Source organism: Carassius gibelio, chromosome A9 (genome assembly GCF_023724105.1).
Source record: "Carassius gibelio isolate Cgi1373 ecotype wild population from Czech Republic chromosome A9, carGib1.2-hapl.c, whole genome shotgun sequence".
NCBI classification, from domain to species: domain Eukaryota; kingdom Metazoa; phylum Chordata; class Actinopteri; order Cypriniformes; family Cyprinidae; genus Carassius; species Carassius gibelio.
Genome location: NC_068379.1, coordinates 23,890,161 through 23,905,683, shown reverse-complemented (window position 1 = coordinate 23,905,683; position 15,523 = coordinate 23,890,161). Strand labels below are relative to the sequence as shown.

Below are 15,523 nucleotides of genomic sequence, written 5' to 3'. Positions count from 1 at the left end.
GACAAACAGCCATATTCTGACTCTCTACACCTGTGCTGCTTTCTCATGATTTCTCTAAATCAGTGGATCCAAACTGCTGATACATAGCTTGTAGTTCATGAAATATTCCAAAGCAACACTTCACAATAAGGCTCATTTCAATTTATGCATCTGGTGTCATGAACTAACCGTAAATTATTTTTTTATAATCTACTGTAGGTTAATATTAATATGCATAATTATACTACTGTTCATTGTTATTTCCTTCTTGTTCAACCTGAAATTATAAAAATGTTTAGTGCACTGTAAATTGAGCTTTTTAATTAAGTTGTTAAGTAATACAGTAAAAGTATTGCTTTTTGCTTGCGATTGGTTGATAAATTAAATTCTTAATCTATGATGTTATCTATTTTACGTGGGAAAAAATAAAATAAAACGATTAATGAACACATAACAATAAGCACCTCTTATGTGTCTGAAGGGCCCTTGTGTTTGCTGGCCTTGCCAATGACCTTCGGCTCGAAAATCTCACCATCACAGAGTCACAGAGACAGGGAAACTGTTTTCAGGGAAGGTCCTTCTTTCCACAGGGACACATCATTAGAGCTGCTCTTTAGAATCAAGCAGTTTTGCTCACGTCAATAGAGAACTCAGAAATATGAAGACACTACCTGGAATCATTAATTAAAACATAGACGCAAGTAAAAGGAACAAGTTGTTTTCTTGCCTCACAATGATTTATAACAGCAGGTTTGGTAATGAGAAATGCATGAGCAATCTTAACACACATCCCTGGCTGGAGGATCATAAGAGTTAGAGTCAGAAAGTCCATATCAATCACTCACTGTCAGGGATCGGTGCGGTGATGCTTTTTGCCAGGCTTTACGCTGTATTAAGTATTTATTGAGGGGACAATGGAACGGTGATGATTTATACAGAGAACAGAGATTACTGAAAAGCACAGGTATTTAACAAACAAAACACTGCTAAGAAAAATATATGATATGTTGCCTACTGTACAGTACACTTAACTATCAGCATTGACATACAGTAAAGGTAAACTGTACATGAAGGGAGCGGTATCTGGAAAAATCGATCCTGTGAACATAAAATCAATGGATTCCTAACACTATTCTTAAAAACATAAAAGTAGAAATCATTCTAATATGTTGATCTGATGCTTCATATATATATATATATATATATATATATATATATATATATATATATATATATATATATATATATATATATATATATATATATATTTATATATTTTTTAAGATTCTTGATGAATAAAAAGTTTTAAAAATGAAACACATTATTTAAAATATTAATATTTTTTAGCATTAAAATGTCTTTACTGTCACTTTTGATTAACTGAATATATAGTTGCTTAATAAAAGTATTAATTATTTTAAAACAATTACCAGAAGTAAATTTTTGAACATTGATTTTGGGGTGAAATATTTGTGAAATTCTGTATTAAATGCCTGTAATGGTGCACATGTTCTTGTGCCTGCGTGTACATGTATACCTTTACAAATTTAAAGCAACGCGGCAGTATTGTTTTTGTGTGTGTAATAGGCAGTTATGATCCATCAGGGGTCATTAAAAGCAGCACTCCCTCCCCACGAGCAGGGTTTACAGCAGAAGCTCTCACTATCAGAGGGTTGCCATGGCAGCTGCTCCCCTGCAATTTACTCTGCCAGACCTCTGTTCAGCATCCCTGCAATCTTTCCTTTTACATTTTTTGTGCTGACATGAGAGAAGCGCCTCCTCATTTTCTTCCTCGTACACCCCGAGGGCTCAAAAAAACCCAGACAGAAAAGCTCTGGCCTAACTTACTTCCTTCCATGCCAGAGTCGTCTATACTTTCTGGTTCTCAAAAACAAGTTTAACCTGCTTTGGAGATATAAGTTCAAGTGTATGACACATCATGACCTAAAATGGCAACACACTGTTATTAACCCTAGTCTATCATTACAATGGGAAAAACCAGAGATAATTTTTCACTCTTGGCTAATTATGTCATTCCTTTATTTTACATTAATAGCTGTCATGCACAATGAAATCCAGGGAGCTTGTGTTATGCTTTATGAAATATTAAGATAAACCATCTGAGGACAATATGTAGTCTGGCTGCTCTGAACTACAGTATATGTTATAATTATTATATCTATTGTAACCTTTCAAATCATGTAGAGCCTCCAGCAATAGAAACTTTATGAGTTTGTAACTTTATTACGCTCTCACTCATGCAAAAAACCTTTTGACCTCTACTTTCAACCTCAGACGACTCACCCAGTGGACACACAGACTGTCTGACCTGTGCATATTGCACAAAAAATGTCAACTGCTGGCTGAAATCACCAGTTTCAATCTGATCCACTCAAAGAGAGTCACATTCCATTATATTTTTTCTCCATGCAAGTCTATTATTGTAGTTTAATTTATAAGTAACACTGAAACCCTAAAACAGCAAATAAAAACAGGCCACATACACACAGATATATGCATACATTCACAGTCTTACAGCCTCTTCCTGTCTTACTGGGCAGTTTTTGGCCAGACAAAAGCAATATGGACCAGACGCTACGCCGCAAGTCACACGTCCGCCTAGACAAGACTATTTGACTTCTATCATATGACAACTTGGAAAGGAAATCCTTAATATCTTTCACTTCATATGCAGTGTACAAAATCGGAAATTCAGAAGCTAATCATCCAGCACTAATTGATGGGATCAGTCATACAAGTCCCAGAGATGCCTGTGTACACAAGCTCATGTGAAATGCACTGGTTCTCACCAGCAGTCACAGCGTGTCCAGAGGTGAGGTCTCCATTGAAGCCATTCTCTTTGGCGTAGGAACCGGCAGAACCAGCATGGGCATCGCCAGGCTGGCAAGTCCTGTAGGTAGAAGAGAAGCCGTTCTCTCCATGCCCACCTGGGGAGGATGAGCCCTGAGCTCCTGGAGATGACCACTGGGGGCCACTGTCCTCAGGCTGCCGACCATCTGCCATCTGAACCAGAGGAGAGGGGGTCACTCCTTACTCCTGAAAGACAGAAAATGCTTAATGTTAATACACTGACTGAACAGCTTTTAGGAAGATTGCCATTCAATGAATGAAGGTATATTCAGAAATATAAGATTACTACTAACTAAATATTGCATAGTATACACTGCATATATCAGAATGCAGTGTACATAATATATTAACAATAAAGACTGACAATATTATAGTAAATTGTGTGTTAAATTGAGAGATTTTATTATTTAGAATCTCATATGCTGTATAGTAAGTATTTTTTTTTAAGATTAATATTTTATTCAAGGAAAGCATTTAATTGATAAAAAACTGACAGTATATTTTGTAATGTTCTAAAAGGTTTTAATTATTTATTATATTTGGAATTTTTTTTTACGTTATTAATAACAAGTGTTTCTTAAGCACCAAAACGGCATATTAGAATGGGTTCTGTGATGCTGCAGACTTGAGCAATGGCTGCCAAAAAATTTAGCTTTGTCACAGGAATGAATTATATTTTATAATATATTAAGATTGTCACAAAACTGCAAGGGAGGCAAAGGTTAGTATCCAAATGCAGACGTTTAATGGTGTAAAAGGAGTAATCCACAATTGTAATCAGACAGGCATGAGGTCATACACAAAATCAGTCCAAACATTGGCATAGTAAGAAGCTCAGGAAACAGAGCAATCCTGGCTATCAGGCTAAAAGCCTTGAGACGACTTCGTGTTTACGGATTTTGTTTTTAGAACGAAGAAAAAAAAGATTGGATAGGGAAAGCTCTGGCTCGGGTCTAGCTGCATTGCTATTCTGCGATCCGCTCAGTGGTAAAACCAAATCTATATACTGCTCTAATGACCAACCAGACTCAGCAAATGGCATGAGGGAACAAATCCGCTTAGAAAGCCACCCTCAGAAAAATATAAGACATAGCTCATCATAAGGTTTTAGATGTGCCAGTTCAAGAAAGTTTGAGAGCTATGTGGGGAACATAGCTCTCAATCGAGCAGTTTCCTTGGTGGAGATGTATTAACTTAACTGGTGGATCCATAAAGTGGTGAAATCTCCTGTCATGAGACTGCAAGGGAGCTGAAGGTTGGGATCCAAATGCAGAAGCATAATGGTGTATCATATCAATGATAATGATGTAAAAAAAGGAGTGCCCTCTGGTGGATTCCCAGAGCACTCCAGCTGACCGTCTTATAATAAATAAGAAGAAATAAAACTTACAAAACCCAAAATGTGTAACATTAAAATAAATATAGTATACAGTATATTCATTGTATTAATTATTTTGGTAACACTTTAGAATAAGGTTCCATTAGTTAATGTTAATGTATTAATTAACATGAACAAACAATGAATATTGTATTTATTCATCTTCGTTAATGTTAGTTAATGAAAATACAGTTATTCATTGTTAGTTCATGGTAATTCACAGTGCATTAACTAATGTTAACAAGCACAACTTTTGATTTAAATAATGCATTAGTAAATGTTGAAATTAACATGAACTAAGACTTATAAATGCTGTAGAAGGATTGTTCTTGCTTAGTTCATGTTAACGAAAGTAGTTAACTAACATTAACTAATGGAACCTTATTCTAAAGTGTTACCATTATTTTTATTTATATGCATTAAATTGTTTTAAAATTGTTATTTAAAATTTAAATTTTTAGAAAAATGGGAAAATAAAGAGATGCTATTAATCATTTTCCTTATAACCAGGACTGCTATGCCATTATTTGAATTTCAATAAATACAAAAATGCAGTCTGCACACTGAAAAATACTGCTCCATACAAAAGTGTATTTAATTATTTACAAGGCAACGTTTCGACCCTCAGGTCTTCATCAGGCACAATCTCAATAAGTGAGGAACACCTTTAAATACATAACAGGTGCTCACCTTAATTAGACTTCCTCACTTAGAAGTCATGTGACAGAAACAAATCACGTGACAGAAACAAATCATATGACAAACACTCAAAAAACAACATCAAATAACTTGAAAATCATATAACAAACACTCAAAATGCAGCATCAAATAACTTGAAAAAGACAAAAATATGAAAATATTTATAGAAATGGCTTGATATCAAAATCCTCATTCAACCCTAATGGTGACAAAGTATTTAGAGAATAAATCCAAAAACATTCTCTCTGTAATAATTTCTTCTCATAGTCTCCACCTCTTGATGGTTTGGTTACCTTTTCTATACCGATGTACTTTAACACACTGACATTATGACCCATTTGCCTAAAATGAGACGCAATGGGACTGCGCATATCACCGCTCCTAATGTTGCTGCGATGTTCACAAATACGAATACGTAATTGTCTGGATGTTTTACCCACGTAGGCAAGACCACACGGGCAGCGAATTAAATAAATAACATGGGTTGAAGCACATGTGATAGTGCCTCGTATCGGAATGTCGCGACCAGTGCGTGGATGACTAAAAGAATTACATTTGTGTGTGAAAGCGCACTGAGCACAATTGCCACACCTGTAGTTACCTGGAGGAAGAGATGGAATACCTTTCATGCGTGCAGGATATTCAGATTTTACCAACCAATCACGGAGGTTATTTTGACGTTTAAAAACTAATTTAGGACTGTTTTTAAAAACGCCAGACAAACTAGGATCACTAGAAATAATATGCCAGTGTTTTTTTAAAATTCTACGAAACTCCGCACCCAAAGATGAGTACTTCGTTGTGCAAATGGGAGCATTGAAGGCCTGCGTTTTGTTGTTACTTTTGTTTTGTAAACACTGCATTTGAGATGTATCATTCAACTTCTGTTTGGCATTTTCTATCCATTCCATACGGTAACCACGATTCAGAAATCTTTTAGTTAACTGATTAGATTGGTAAGTGTAAGATTCATCCGTGCTGCACACTCTACGCACACGTTTAAACTGACTGATAGGCAAACTCTTAACTAAAGGTCTAGGATGGAAACTATCCCCTCTCAAAATGGTATTTCGATCCGTAGGTTTACGATATAGATCGGTATGAAGTTTGCCGTCACATTTGTATACTCTAACATCAAGAAAACTGATGCTAACAGAGTCATATTCCATAGTAAAATTCACATGCTCATTCCTTGAATTAAGATAATTTAGAAATAACATCATCTCTGCAGGTGTAGCCTTGGTAATCATAAAAATGTCATCAATATACCGTTTGTAGAACAAAATCTTAGGAAAAAAGAAATTTGACTCATTCAAAATAAAATCATTTTCAAAAATTCCCATATACAAGCAAGCATAGTTTGGTGCCATTTTACTACCCATTGCAGTACCTTTGATTTGTAAATAAAAATCGTCCTGAAAACGAAAAAAGTTCTTAGTTAAGACAATGTTCGCTAAGTCCAATAAACATGCTGTGCTGGGTTTTTCATCTGCAGGTCTTTTTGTTAGAAATTGTTCTAAAGCACCTAAACCATCAATGTGAGGAATATTTGTGTATAAGCTCTGAACATCAAAGGTGGCCAAGAGCACATCATCTATAGCAAAATCAACACAAAATAGTGATTCAATAAAATCCATAGAGTCTCTGACATAGGAAGACAACATTGGTACAAAAGGTTTTATAAAATAATCCACATAAGAGGAGATGTTTTCAGTAAGACTACCAATGCCACTCACTATTGGACGGCCTTTTAAAGGGGTGTCTAATCCTTTGTGAACCTTAGGCAGAGTATATATAATGGGTATTATTGGAAAGTCTACCTTAAGGAAATTATATTCATTTTTGCTAAACTCCCCATTCTCAAAATGGGATAACAACTTGGAGTCAATGCAGGTTTTAAATTTATTGGTAGGATCAGCAGGTAAAGATTGATAAAAAGTATGGTCATTCAATTGTCTACGAATCTCTTGTTCATAATCCGAAGCACGTTGAAGTACAATCGCGCCACCCTTATCTGCAGGACGCACTATCACCGTATTATCTTTGCCAAGATCAAGTAAAGCATCCCTCTCCTTTTTCGACAAGTTGTTGTAAACCTTATACTGCCTTTTGTTCTTAAGAGCAGTCTTTACATCACATTCCACAAGTCTACAATAGGTATCAAGGGATGAATTCCTATTCTTAGGTGGAATAAAAGTAGACTTTCTTTTAAAAGGGAGACGAGTGGTGGACTGTTCAATAGTGATGCTGTCCTGTGTGGTAGCAGGTGATACTTCGTTAGAAGGAAGCGACTGTTCATTCGTGCCAAAGAATTCGCGAAGTCTCAAAGTTCTAAAAAATTTTTGAAAGTCAATTATAGTATCAAAATCATTAGCCTCAGTGGTGGGAGCAAAAGAAAGACCCTTACTCAAAGCAGAAATGCAAGAGCTAGAAAGAGACTTATCTGAAAAGTTCATCAGTGTGTCCCCTGGTTGCTCCTTGTCATCCGTGGAGGTAGAGAGGAGTGTTTTTCTCTTGCCCCTTCTGCACCTCTTCTTGGTCGATTTAATCTTCGATCTATACGTTGATTGTCGGGCTGGGTACGGCCCAAAAAAGTGGAGCCATTTCGCCATCGTACAACAGAATCTGAGTCAGAATCACAAGAGGTAGAAGAAGCCAGGGATCTATTACCATGTTGTTGGCGTGTGCGAAAACCAGCAGTAGCCGCCCGATTCCGATGGAACATATTAGATTCAGGTTTTCCGTCCTTCCAAAAATAGATCTTGCCTTGTTGGTAATCAGCATTGTCTCTCGCAAACTTAGTACGTTTAATTGCTCTAATCTCTTTAGATATCTCAGCACGAGATATTTGAATTTCTCCATGCCAGTAAATTAAAGTGATAAAATCAATTTCTAACTAACCTGCCCCTAAATGAACTTTAAAAACAAAATTTTTTGGTTGACACATCAGTCTCTTCCTTTCTACATGGGCAGTTGTTAAGCTGCAAACAGGACAACATTGGTAGGTGTCAGATATAATTTGTACTAACTTGAAAAATCACACTCTGAAAGCAGATTTCTTCACATCTTCCTCACCTGTCACAACATATATGAAAAATAAGGGTGAAGGATTGAAGAGCAGCCTGTGTTTTGATGATACACTTGACAGGGCATGTGTTTCCACTGAATTTGGTGGGTAATAGCAAATGTCACCATCTCCTGTTGGCTATGTAAGGTACATGGGAAATGAAGATACAATGTATGCCACAACAAGGGCATTTTCCCTTCATAAATAAGAAAGAAAAAATGAGAAAGAGAGGGCAAGGCAGGCCGCTCCAGTGTGCCAGCAATTAAATCTGGAGTTTTAAAGTGCAGCAGTAGCTTGTAAATCTTAATTTGTTGTGTCTGCTCGTGTCCAAACTCTGCCCTCTATCTCTTGTCCACTCTCTCTTGCTCTCCGTTTCACCCTGAAGTGGATTTTTATATGACTTTTTGTCACCAGAAAGGTTTATGATATTTTAATAGCTCTGTGGGGTTGTGGGTAGCACAAGCGTTCAGTGTGTGCTGGTGGAGGGGAGTCTGTCTGTGCTGCTAATGGAGGCTTTGATCAGACACGACTCATTCCTTCTCTCTGACTGACAGTAACTCCTTGAGGGAGGACGCCTTCCTTCCCTCTCGCTCCCTTTCAATCTCAATCCCTTACTCAGTGTTACTGGAGGTCTTCCTCAAGGCTTTTGGGATTATTTCCACTGGTTGATTATAGGAAAAGTTTCTGCCTGATTGCCTGGAGTAACTCCTCATCAAACCTCTTTGATTCCTGGTGCAAGGAAACAGCTAAGAAATCCAAAATTATGTATTATGTTCCTTTAATTTAGTGGTGTTGCTAAGGCAAGCATCACGTTGCTCATATGTAGGGTTACATAGGGATTCGGACAAATCGCCAAACCCTAACTATTGCATTTCAGCATGTCCAGCAGACATAAAATCATTTGGTTTTATGAGGAGGCATGTGCTATTACTAAGCAGACCACAAAATGGGCAAAAGAACCCATAGACTTTCATTGAAGAAGGGACCCAAGCCATATTAAGTGACAAGAATATGCCTAAAGTAAATCAAATGTAAAATGAAATATAATAAATAAAAATAAAAATAAAAGCTACAAAAATATACATAAAATAAAGGATGAAATTAAAATATTCATAAAATGATTTTCCTAATTCTGATTCTAATGCCTGGTTTTGATATCAGAGATATTTGTTTAGAATGGGACTTCTACCTACAGGAATTGCATTTACAGCAATTTTAAGACACAAATGTACAATAATTTTGCAGATGTGACATAAATTTTCAGATGTACGAAATTTAGCTTAATTTAAACTTCCAACTGCCATGGCCAAGGGCAATGAAGACTCGCACGAGTGACTCAGCAATATCATCACAGTCATATATGCTGAATTTCTAATCATGTAACAGCAAACCTCGTCTGCTGAAGACCACTGAGATTACAGTCTGATAGCTTCATGTCTCACAGTCATGACAGAACCCAACTGAGTTCGATTTGATTAACTAGGGAATTGTTGAAAACTGTTTTACAAAGTTTGAAAACGGTCACAGAAAAATATGGAAAGAAACTCCTGCATGATTAAAAACACACATGTATAGATGTTCCTGTTGATTAGCAACCACACAGTAACATGCTGAATATCCATCACAACATGCTAGCATTATGGAGACAACGTTTTGCATATGCACAATTTAAATAAATGCATTAGGTAATTTATTCAACATATAATGTTAGAAATGCACTAGTATAAATTAACAATAACCAAGATTAATAAATGCAATAAAAAAAATACTTTTTAAATTTATGACAACAAACTGAACCTTGCTGTAAAGCATTACCAAAATCTCACAGAGAGGTCATAGATAGATTAATGACTTCATCACTTTATTGCTGCAAATCACTGTAGGCCTACCTGTGAACATCTCTTCAGAGTGACAAAGAAACACATAGACATTCACAGCAGCTGAAGACCTCTGACTCATGACTTGAGTTATTTATTGGGGACTGACGAGGACTCTTTTTATTTGGCAATGTCAGATTCAGATAGCACTGCCCACAGTAAACAAGTCATGGCTCAATATCACTCTTTCACTTTCTCTCTCACTGCACAGTCTGTACATGATCAAAGTCACTTTTAGACCAGCATCAGGCCTTTAGAAAAACAGGCGTACTCATAAATACACAATTATGTCAATCTCACTGCAACAAGGCATAAATTGAGCACCATTACAGTCTCAGCATCAGTAAAATATTAATCTGAAAAACAGCACCCTCAGGTGGACAGAAATGGCAGTTACACTAAATAAGCTTGAGGGGGTCTGAACACATACTGCAGCGACAGCAGGTGTGCTACACTGGGCATGGTACCAGGCCTGAGCACCAGGCTTCTGAACACTGTTCACTGTTCTCTGGCACCGTGGAAGTACTAAGCGTAAGGCCAGCCAACAAATCCGACCTACTAGCAAAGATGCAGAAGCCAGGTCCAGAGTACTTCTCCCAAAACAACTGTGATGACTTAATGAAGCCAAAGACTGTGAAAAGAGGAACAAACAGACCACTTGTAGAAAAATGGATGGGAGAAAACTTTCAACACAGCATTTACATATATGCATTTAGCAAATGCTTTTATTCAAATTCCAATTTAGGAGCATAAGCAATTTGTCACAGAGCCATTTATATATTATATATTATACATTTTGATTAGGTAACAAGAGCAGAGAAAAAATGCAGAGAAGAATAAAAGAGTTGTCCCACATTTTAGCCCAAGAGCCAATTGTCTTATTGCTAAAGGCACTGTCTTATTGCTCTAGAATTCACGTTTGCATAGAGTACTGCAGGGATGGCCTATTTTGTAGGCCAAAACCAAGAAACAAGTTAGGATTTTATCACTTCCTGTTCCATCATTCTGAAGTCAATCAGTTTTTTGAATTTATTTCTAGTTAAATGCTTCAAAAAGGTCTGTGGTAATTATAAATGCAAAGTAGTTTTTGCATTTTATTCCATGAAACAGAATATCAGTAATACTCCCTTGAGGAAGATTTTACTTCTCTTGAAAAATAAATTTGCTAAAAAGTGGCTAAATGGGACTACAGAGGATGTTGGCCACATCAAACCTCTCATGAAAACTCATCTACTCACTAGTCTGCTTTTAAATCCTCTTTGTGTTTTTTTAATCACACTCTTGTAAAACAAGAGTCTACCGGCGAAGTAAAATAAAAATTGAAAGAGTTGTTGGAAGCTTTCTGATTGTGATGTTGTGAGCCCACGACCGTGGTTTAGTTAATTTATTGCCTAAATCTAACTGTAATAATAAACTACCAAGTACCTACCAGATTAAATTTGTCATTTGACTCTTGAGCAAATTTGAAAAACTGAGCAAAAAGACACATAAACAGTTAATAAATGTAATGCATCTGAACCTAGATGATTCATATCACCTGCTGATGCAGCTGTCACATTGCATAAAGAGATACCAAACTTGTAGCTGATAATCCGCCTGTAGCTAGTGCCATGCCAAAATTGAACCCCATGCAGTCCAGCTGCGATTGGTGGATGAAGTGTGGTGCTTAGGATCACGCTCTAATTGGCTGAGAGAGGATGGCAGTCGGACGAGCCATTTCTTTCAACCCAGATGGAAGTGACAGCTCTGACCTTCTTTTTTCCCAGAAAGGGATGCAGAAAAAAAAAAATCTCAAACTCTCCCTGGGTGAACCAGAGCCAGTTGGCAGACATCTCTGCCCCTGGCACTCACACGTCCCTCAGCAGACAGTGAGATGTGTGCACCCTATCCAAACCCTGCAACCTTTAGGGGTGTCTGTAAAGCTGTGAAGTCAAAGCCCCAAACAGTTTTGGTAGGGATTTTGTTCATGCTGTCAGAACTCCCTCCTGAGTATGGCATTAAATTACCCCAGAAGAAGATAAGCAGTTTCATTGACATTCAAAGACTTTAACTTTTCTATTCCAAAAGTTCAGAATAACTTGTGATAGATCCCAAATTTGAATAGGTGCACCACGGCAGCTAGGATTAATCCTTGGAATGTGGCACGTATTGACAGTAAACAATATTTGAATAAATGAAAAAGGCAGTTGCATCTGGATGAACATTAAATCCGAACCCACACAACAGTAGAAATCCTGACTCAAACCCTTGTTTAAACCCTTTTGTACAACGTTTCGACCGTGCATGACAAATATGCAAGCAAAAAATATGCAGTAGAATTCATATGGAAATGCATGAAATCCATATGGAAATGCTTATAAGTTGAATTCACCAATTTCTACATTTTATTTTTTTTAGCTTCAGACTTTGATTCTATTAAGTCAAAGAGGTTTGATATTTTTAGCAGATTTTAGAACACATGTCACTTTCATTTGTCAGGAGTCTCCTACCAATGAGTCACGTTTTGTTGCTAGAAGTTGTTTGTAGCATGATTCGAAAAGTCTGTTAATCTGTGATCCTCATTCGTTTGGTGTGAGATGCCCAGTTTTTTCTCTGTAACCATTTACAAAATAGGCAAGTGTATGAGGCCTAGTGTTTTCAAATATTTTTGATTTCAAAGTTGTATAGTGCATTCCAACACACAAAAAAACTGTTCTTTATTAAGAACTACTAATTGAAAAGTTTGTTGGGAAACTCAAAATTGATCTTCTATCACAGCAGAACTCCCCTTTTGGAACCTTTAAGAGTAAAGGACTGTTTTGCAGCTGACAAGATGTTTGAAAGTGATCGAAATGGACAAATTGAGAACAACAAACTTTATAAATGCAGGAGGAAAAAAGGTACCTTTAGGGGTACAATATTTAGGGCCTTTCGCACCGCCTTAGTTCCAGAACTAAATGAACAGTACTAAAGTATTGGTACGATTTTGTGCGAACCAATTTCCCAGTACCATTTAAAAGGGTTGCATTCGTACCTACCATGTGTACTATGACGTGACACTGCATTTTAAATTATAAAAGGGCGGGTAAGGGTGTTTTCGGTGTCTGGCCAATCAATGTCTACTTATGTCATGGTAAGTACAACTTGTGCTGGTTAGACCCTGCTCTGGAGTAGGAGCTAATTTAGTTCTCCAAAAAGTTAAAGCATTAAAGTACTAAAAACATCTAGTTCCTGCAGTGCAAAAATGCCCAAAAGTGGGTAGTTCCACAATTAGTTCTGGTACTATAGAAAGGTTCCTGCGGTGTAAAAGGCCATTTTGTCACTGGGATAGGGCAGTACCCTTAAATGGTACTAATATGTACTCCAAAATGAACTGGTCGCCCAAAAATAAACATTCATGTCATTTTAAACATGTATGGGTTTTTTTCATCTGTGAAATTGTCTATGTAATTAAAGTAAATGAGGTTAAAAACAATAATAGACATGTTGACCTTTATTATATGCAGAAGAAAGAATGCCATACAGGTTTGGAATGACGTGATGGTGAACAAATGACGACAGAACTTTCATTTCTGAGTGAACTATCCCTTCAAGGTACTAATATGCATCCTTTAGAAGCAGATAAGGTATAAAGGTATACTGTTGCTGGGTAGTGTTCCAGTGCAGTACTGTCAAACCCTAATAGTCAGATTTTTTTTGTCAGTCAGATTGCATGCATCACTACCAATGCATGGGTTTGTGCCAAATTCCAAGTCAAGTGGTTAAAAAGACTCAGCTTGCCAAGTCAAGTACTGAAGATCTTCTACACACTGAAAGTGTGTCGAACATACAGAGTATGCTGGCAGTTGCTGCTAACTGCAGGTTAAATAGGTATTATCCTTGATAATAATTGATATATTGATAATTATCCTTCCCTCACTCTTCCTCTCTCCATACAGATACTGTATCTTGCTCACTCCACTGCAGCTGCATTGCAGAGCTCTCGACTCACACATGCAGAGGAATAGCAACTGGACTACGTTAGATGTGGACTGAGAGCAGTCCTCAGGTGTTACTGCACAGTATTGCAAAATGAGTACACCGATACAGGTTTTTTTACAGGTCTTTTTATTAGCTACAGGAAGAGGTTAACATAAACCTGTGCGTTTTATTTGAATAAAGAGGCTGTCTGTAATCCAAAGAGGAATGGGCAACATAGAGTGATTCCACTGAAACACAGCTGAAGTACCGTTTCCTCTTGAATTATTCACTCACGACTGACAGAAATCTACCAAACTGGGCATTCAGTCTCCTGTCAAACATTTATTGTGTTTCTACACTATGTTGAGAGGGCTGACCCACAGTGTGTCTTTAAGGACCATGGTTTTTGAAAGAATCAGGCATTTAGTCTGCATCATTGCTCTTACCACAGTATATCTATTGAAAGTTGTCCATTTTTGGACAACTCACTTTATGTTTTATATTTTTATATTCTATACAAACTCCATCTCTGAAACCTTTTTTTTCAAGGCCATGCAGGTGGGAAAAAAATATTAACCAATAGCCAATTAGCATTTTTGGTATCATTTTAGAGTGCTTATGCAGATAATGCACATATTTTAAAATCTTGCCTTTAAGTAACACACAATTGATGGATAATGAATGTTATTACCGTAAGTTGCATCAACAATATCAAAAAGTCAAATTGAAAAAGAGATGACAAAGTCCATTGAGACATATCAAGACAATCTCAAATAAAAGTTTAGATGCAATGTCCCACACAAAACTTTTCAAAAGTGTTTGTATCACGTGCTGTTTCAGGAAAAGGGGTAGATCTCAACAATTCACTGCCAATTCACATTGAGGTCTAGCTAAATTTTAGAAAGGAGACCCACTTTTCACAATCCAGTCAACTCCTTATAGATACAATTACATAAAAAATGAGTTCTTAAGTAAAAATGAGTTCTTAATGCCAGTGGAAATGAGAGTTGAATCCCATTTTATGGAATTAAAAATGAGTTCTAAATGCCATTTCATGTCCACATTGAAGATCCTAATGGGATAACCAAAGAACCATATATCCTTTTGAATAATCTAAAAGTCTGATTTCAGTATATCTGATTCAGAATTTCAGATACATAGCAGGTGATTTGAGGATCCTTTATGATTCTTAGGATGCCTTAAGATAATTCCATTAGAAATTCTGCACATTTCTTCTGGATTTTTGGACTAGCAACAGTAACATCACTCATCTAGACTCACCACAGGAGAATGACAAGTGTCTATCTACACCTTATTATTTTGTTTTCCCTCTGGCTTTCCTCTTATTTTAAAATGTAAAACTATTATTGTTTGCTGCAGGAGTTTGAGTAGTTAAAAAATTCACAGTGATTCAAATCTGCGAAGCGAATGATACTGCTATAGCATTGTACATGTGCAATTAAAGCCTGCAGGCTAGAATACACATCTGCTGTGAAACCTGTTAAAAACAAGCTTGCATAAGTGTGGTCGTGACACGATGAACTGCTCTGCACTTGATATGGATGCTAGTGCAACAGCGAGGGTTATACGCTAGCGAAAACGCAGAAAAGAAGAAAAACTTATTAAATTATGATGTGTATAGATGCCAAATTAGTTTAAAATCTTCATACATTTGCTGGAATATCCTCTAATGTGTGACCCTTGGCTGACTCA

At 36.8% G+C, this 15,523-nt stretch overlaps 1 protein-coding gene across 11 annotated transcripts in view; it reads right to left on the bottom strand.

Annotated features, from left to right (window-relative positions):
* Window positions 1-15,523, bottom strand: part of LOC128020034 (microtubule-associated protein 2) — an 89,715-nt gene that overhangs the window by 31,922 nt on the left and 42,270 nt on the right. For 10 of the 11 annotated variants that reach the window (XM_052606550.1, XM_052606553.1, XM_052606556.1 and 7 more), the window contains exon 4: window positions 2,790-3,036. In XM_052606550.1, coding sequence (XP_052462510.1) covers window positions 2,790-3,003 — 214 coding nt within the window. In that variant the 5' untranslated portion in view covers window positions 3,004-3,036. Of the gene's footprint in view, window positions 1-2,789; window positions 3,046-15,523 lie in introns of all 11 variants that reach the window. The other variant, XM_052606551.1, reaches the window with a different exon arrangement.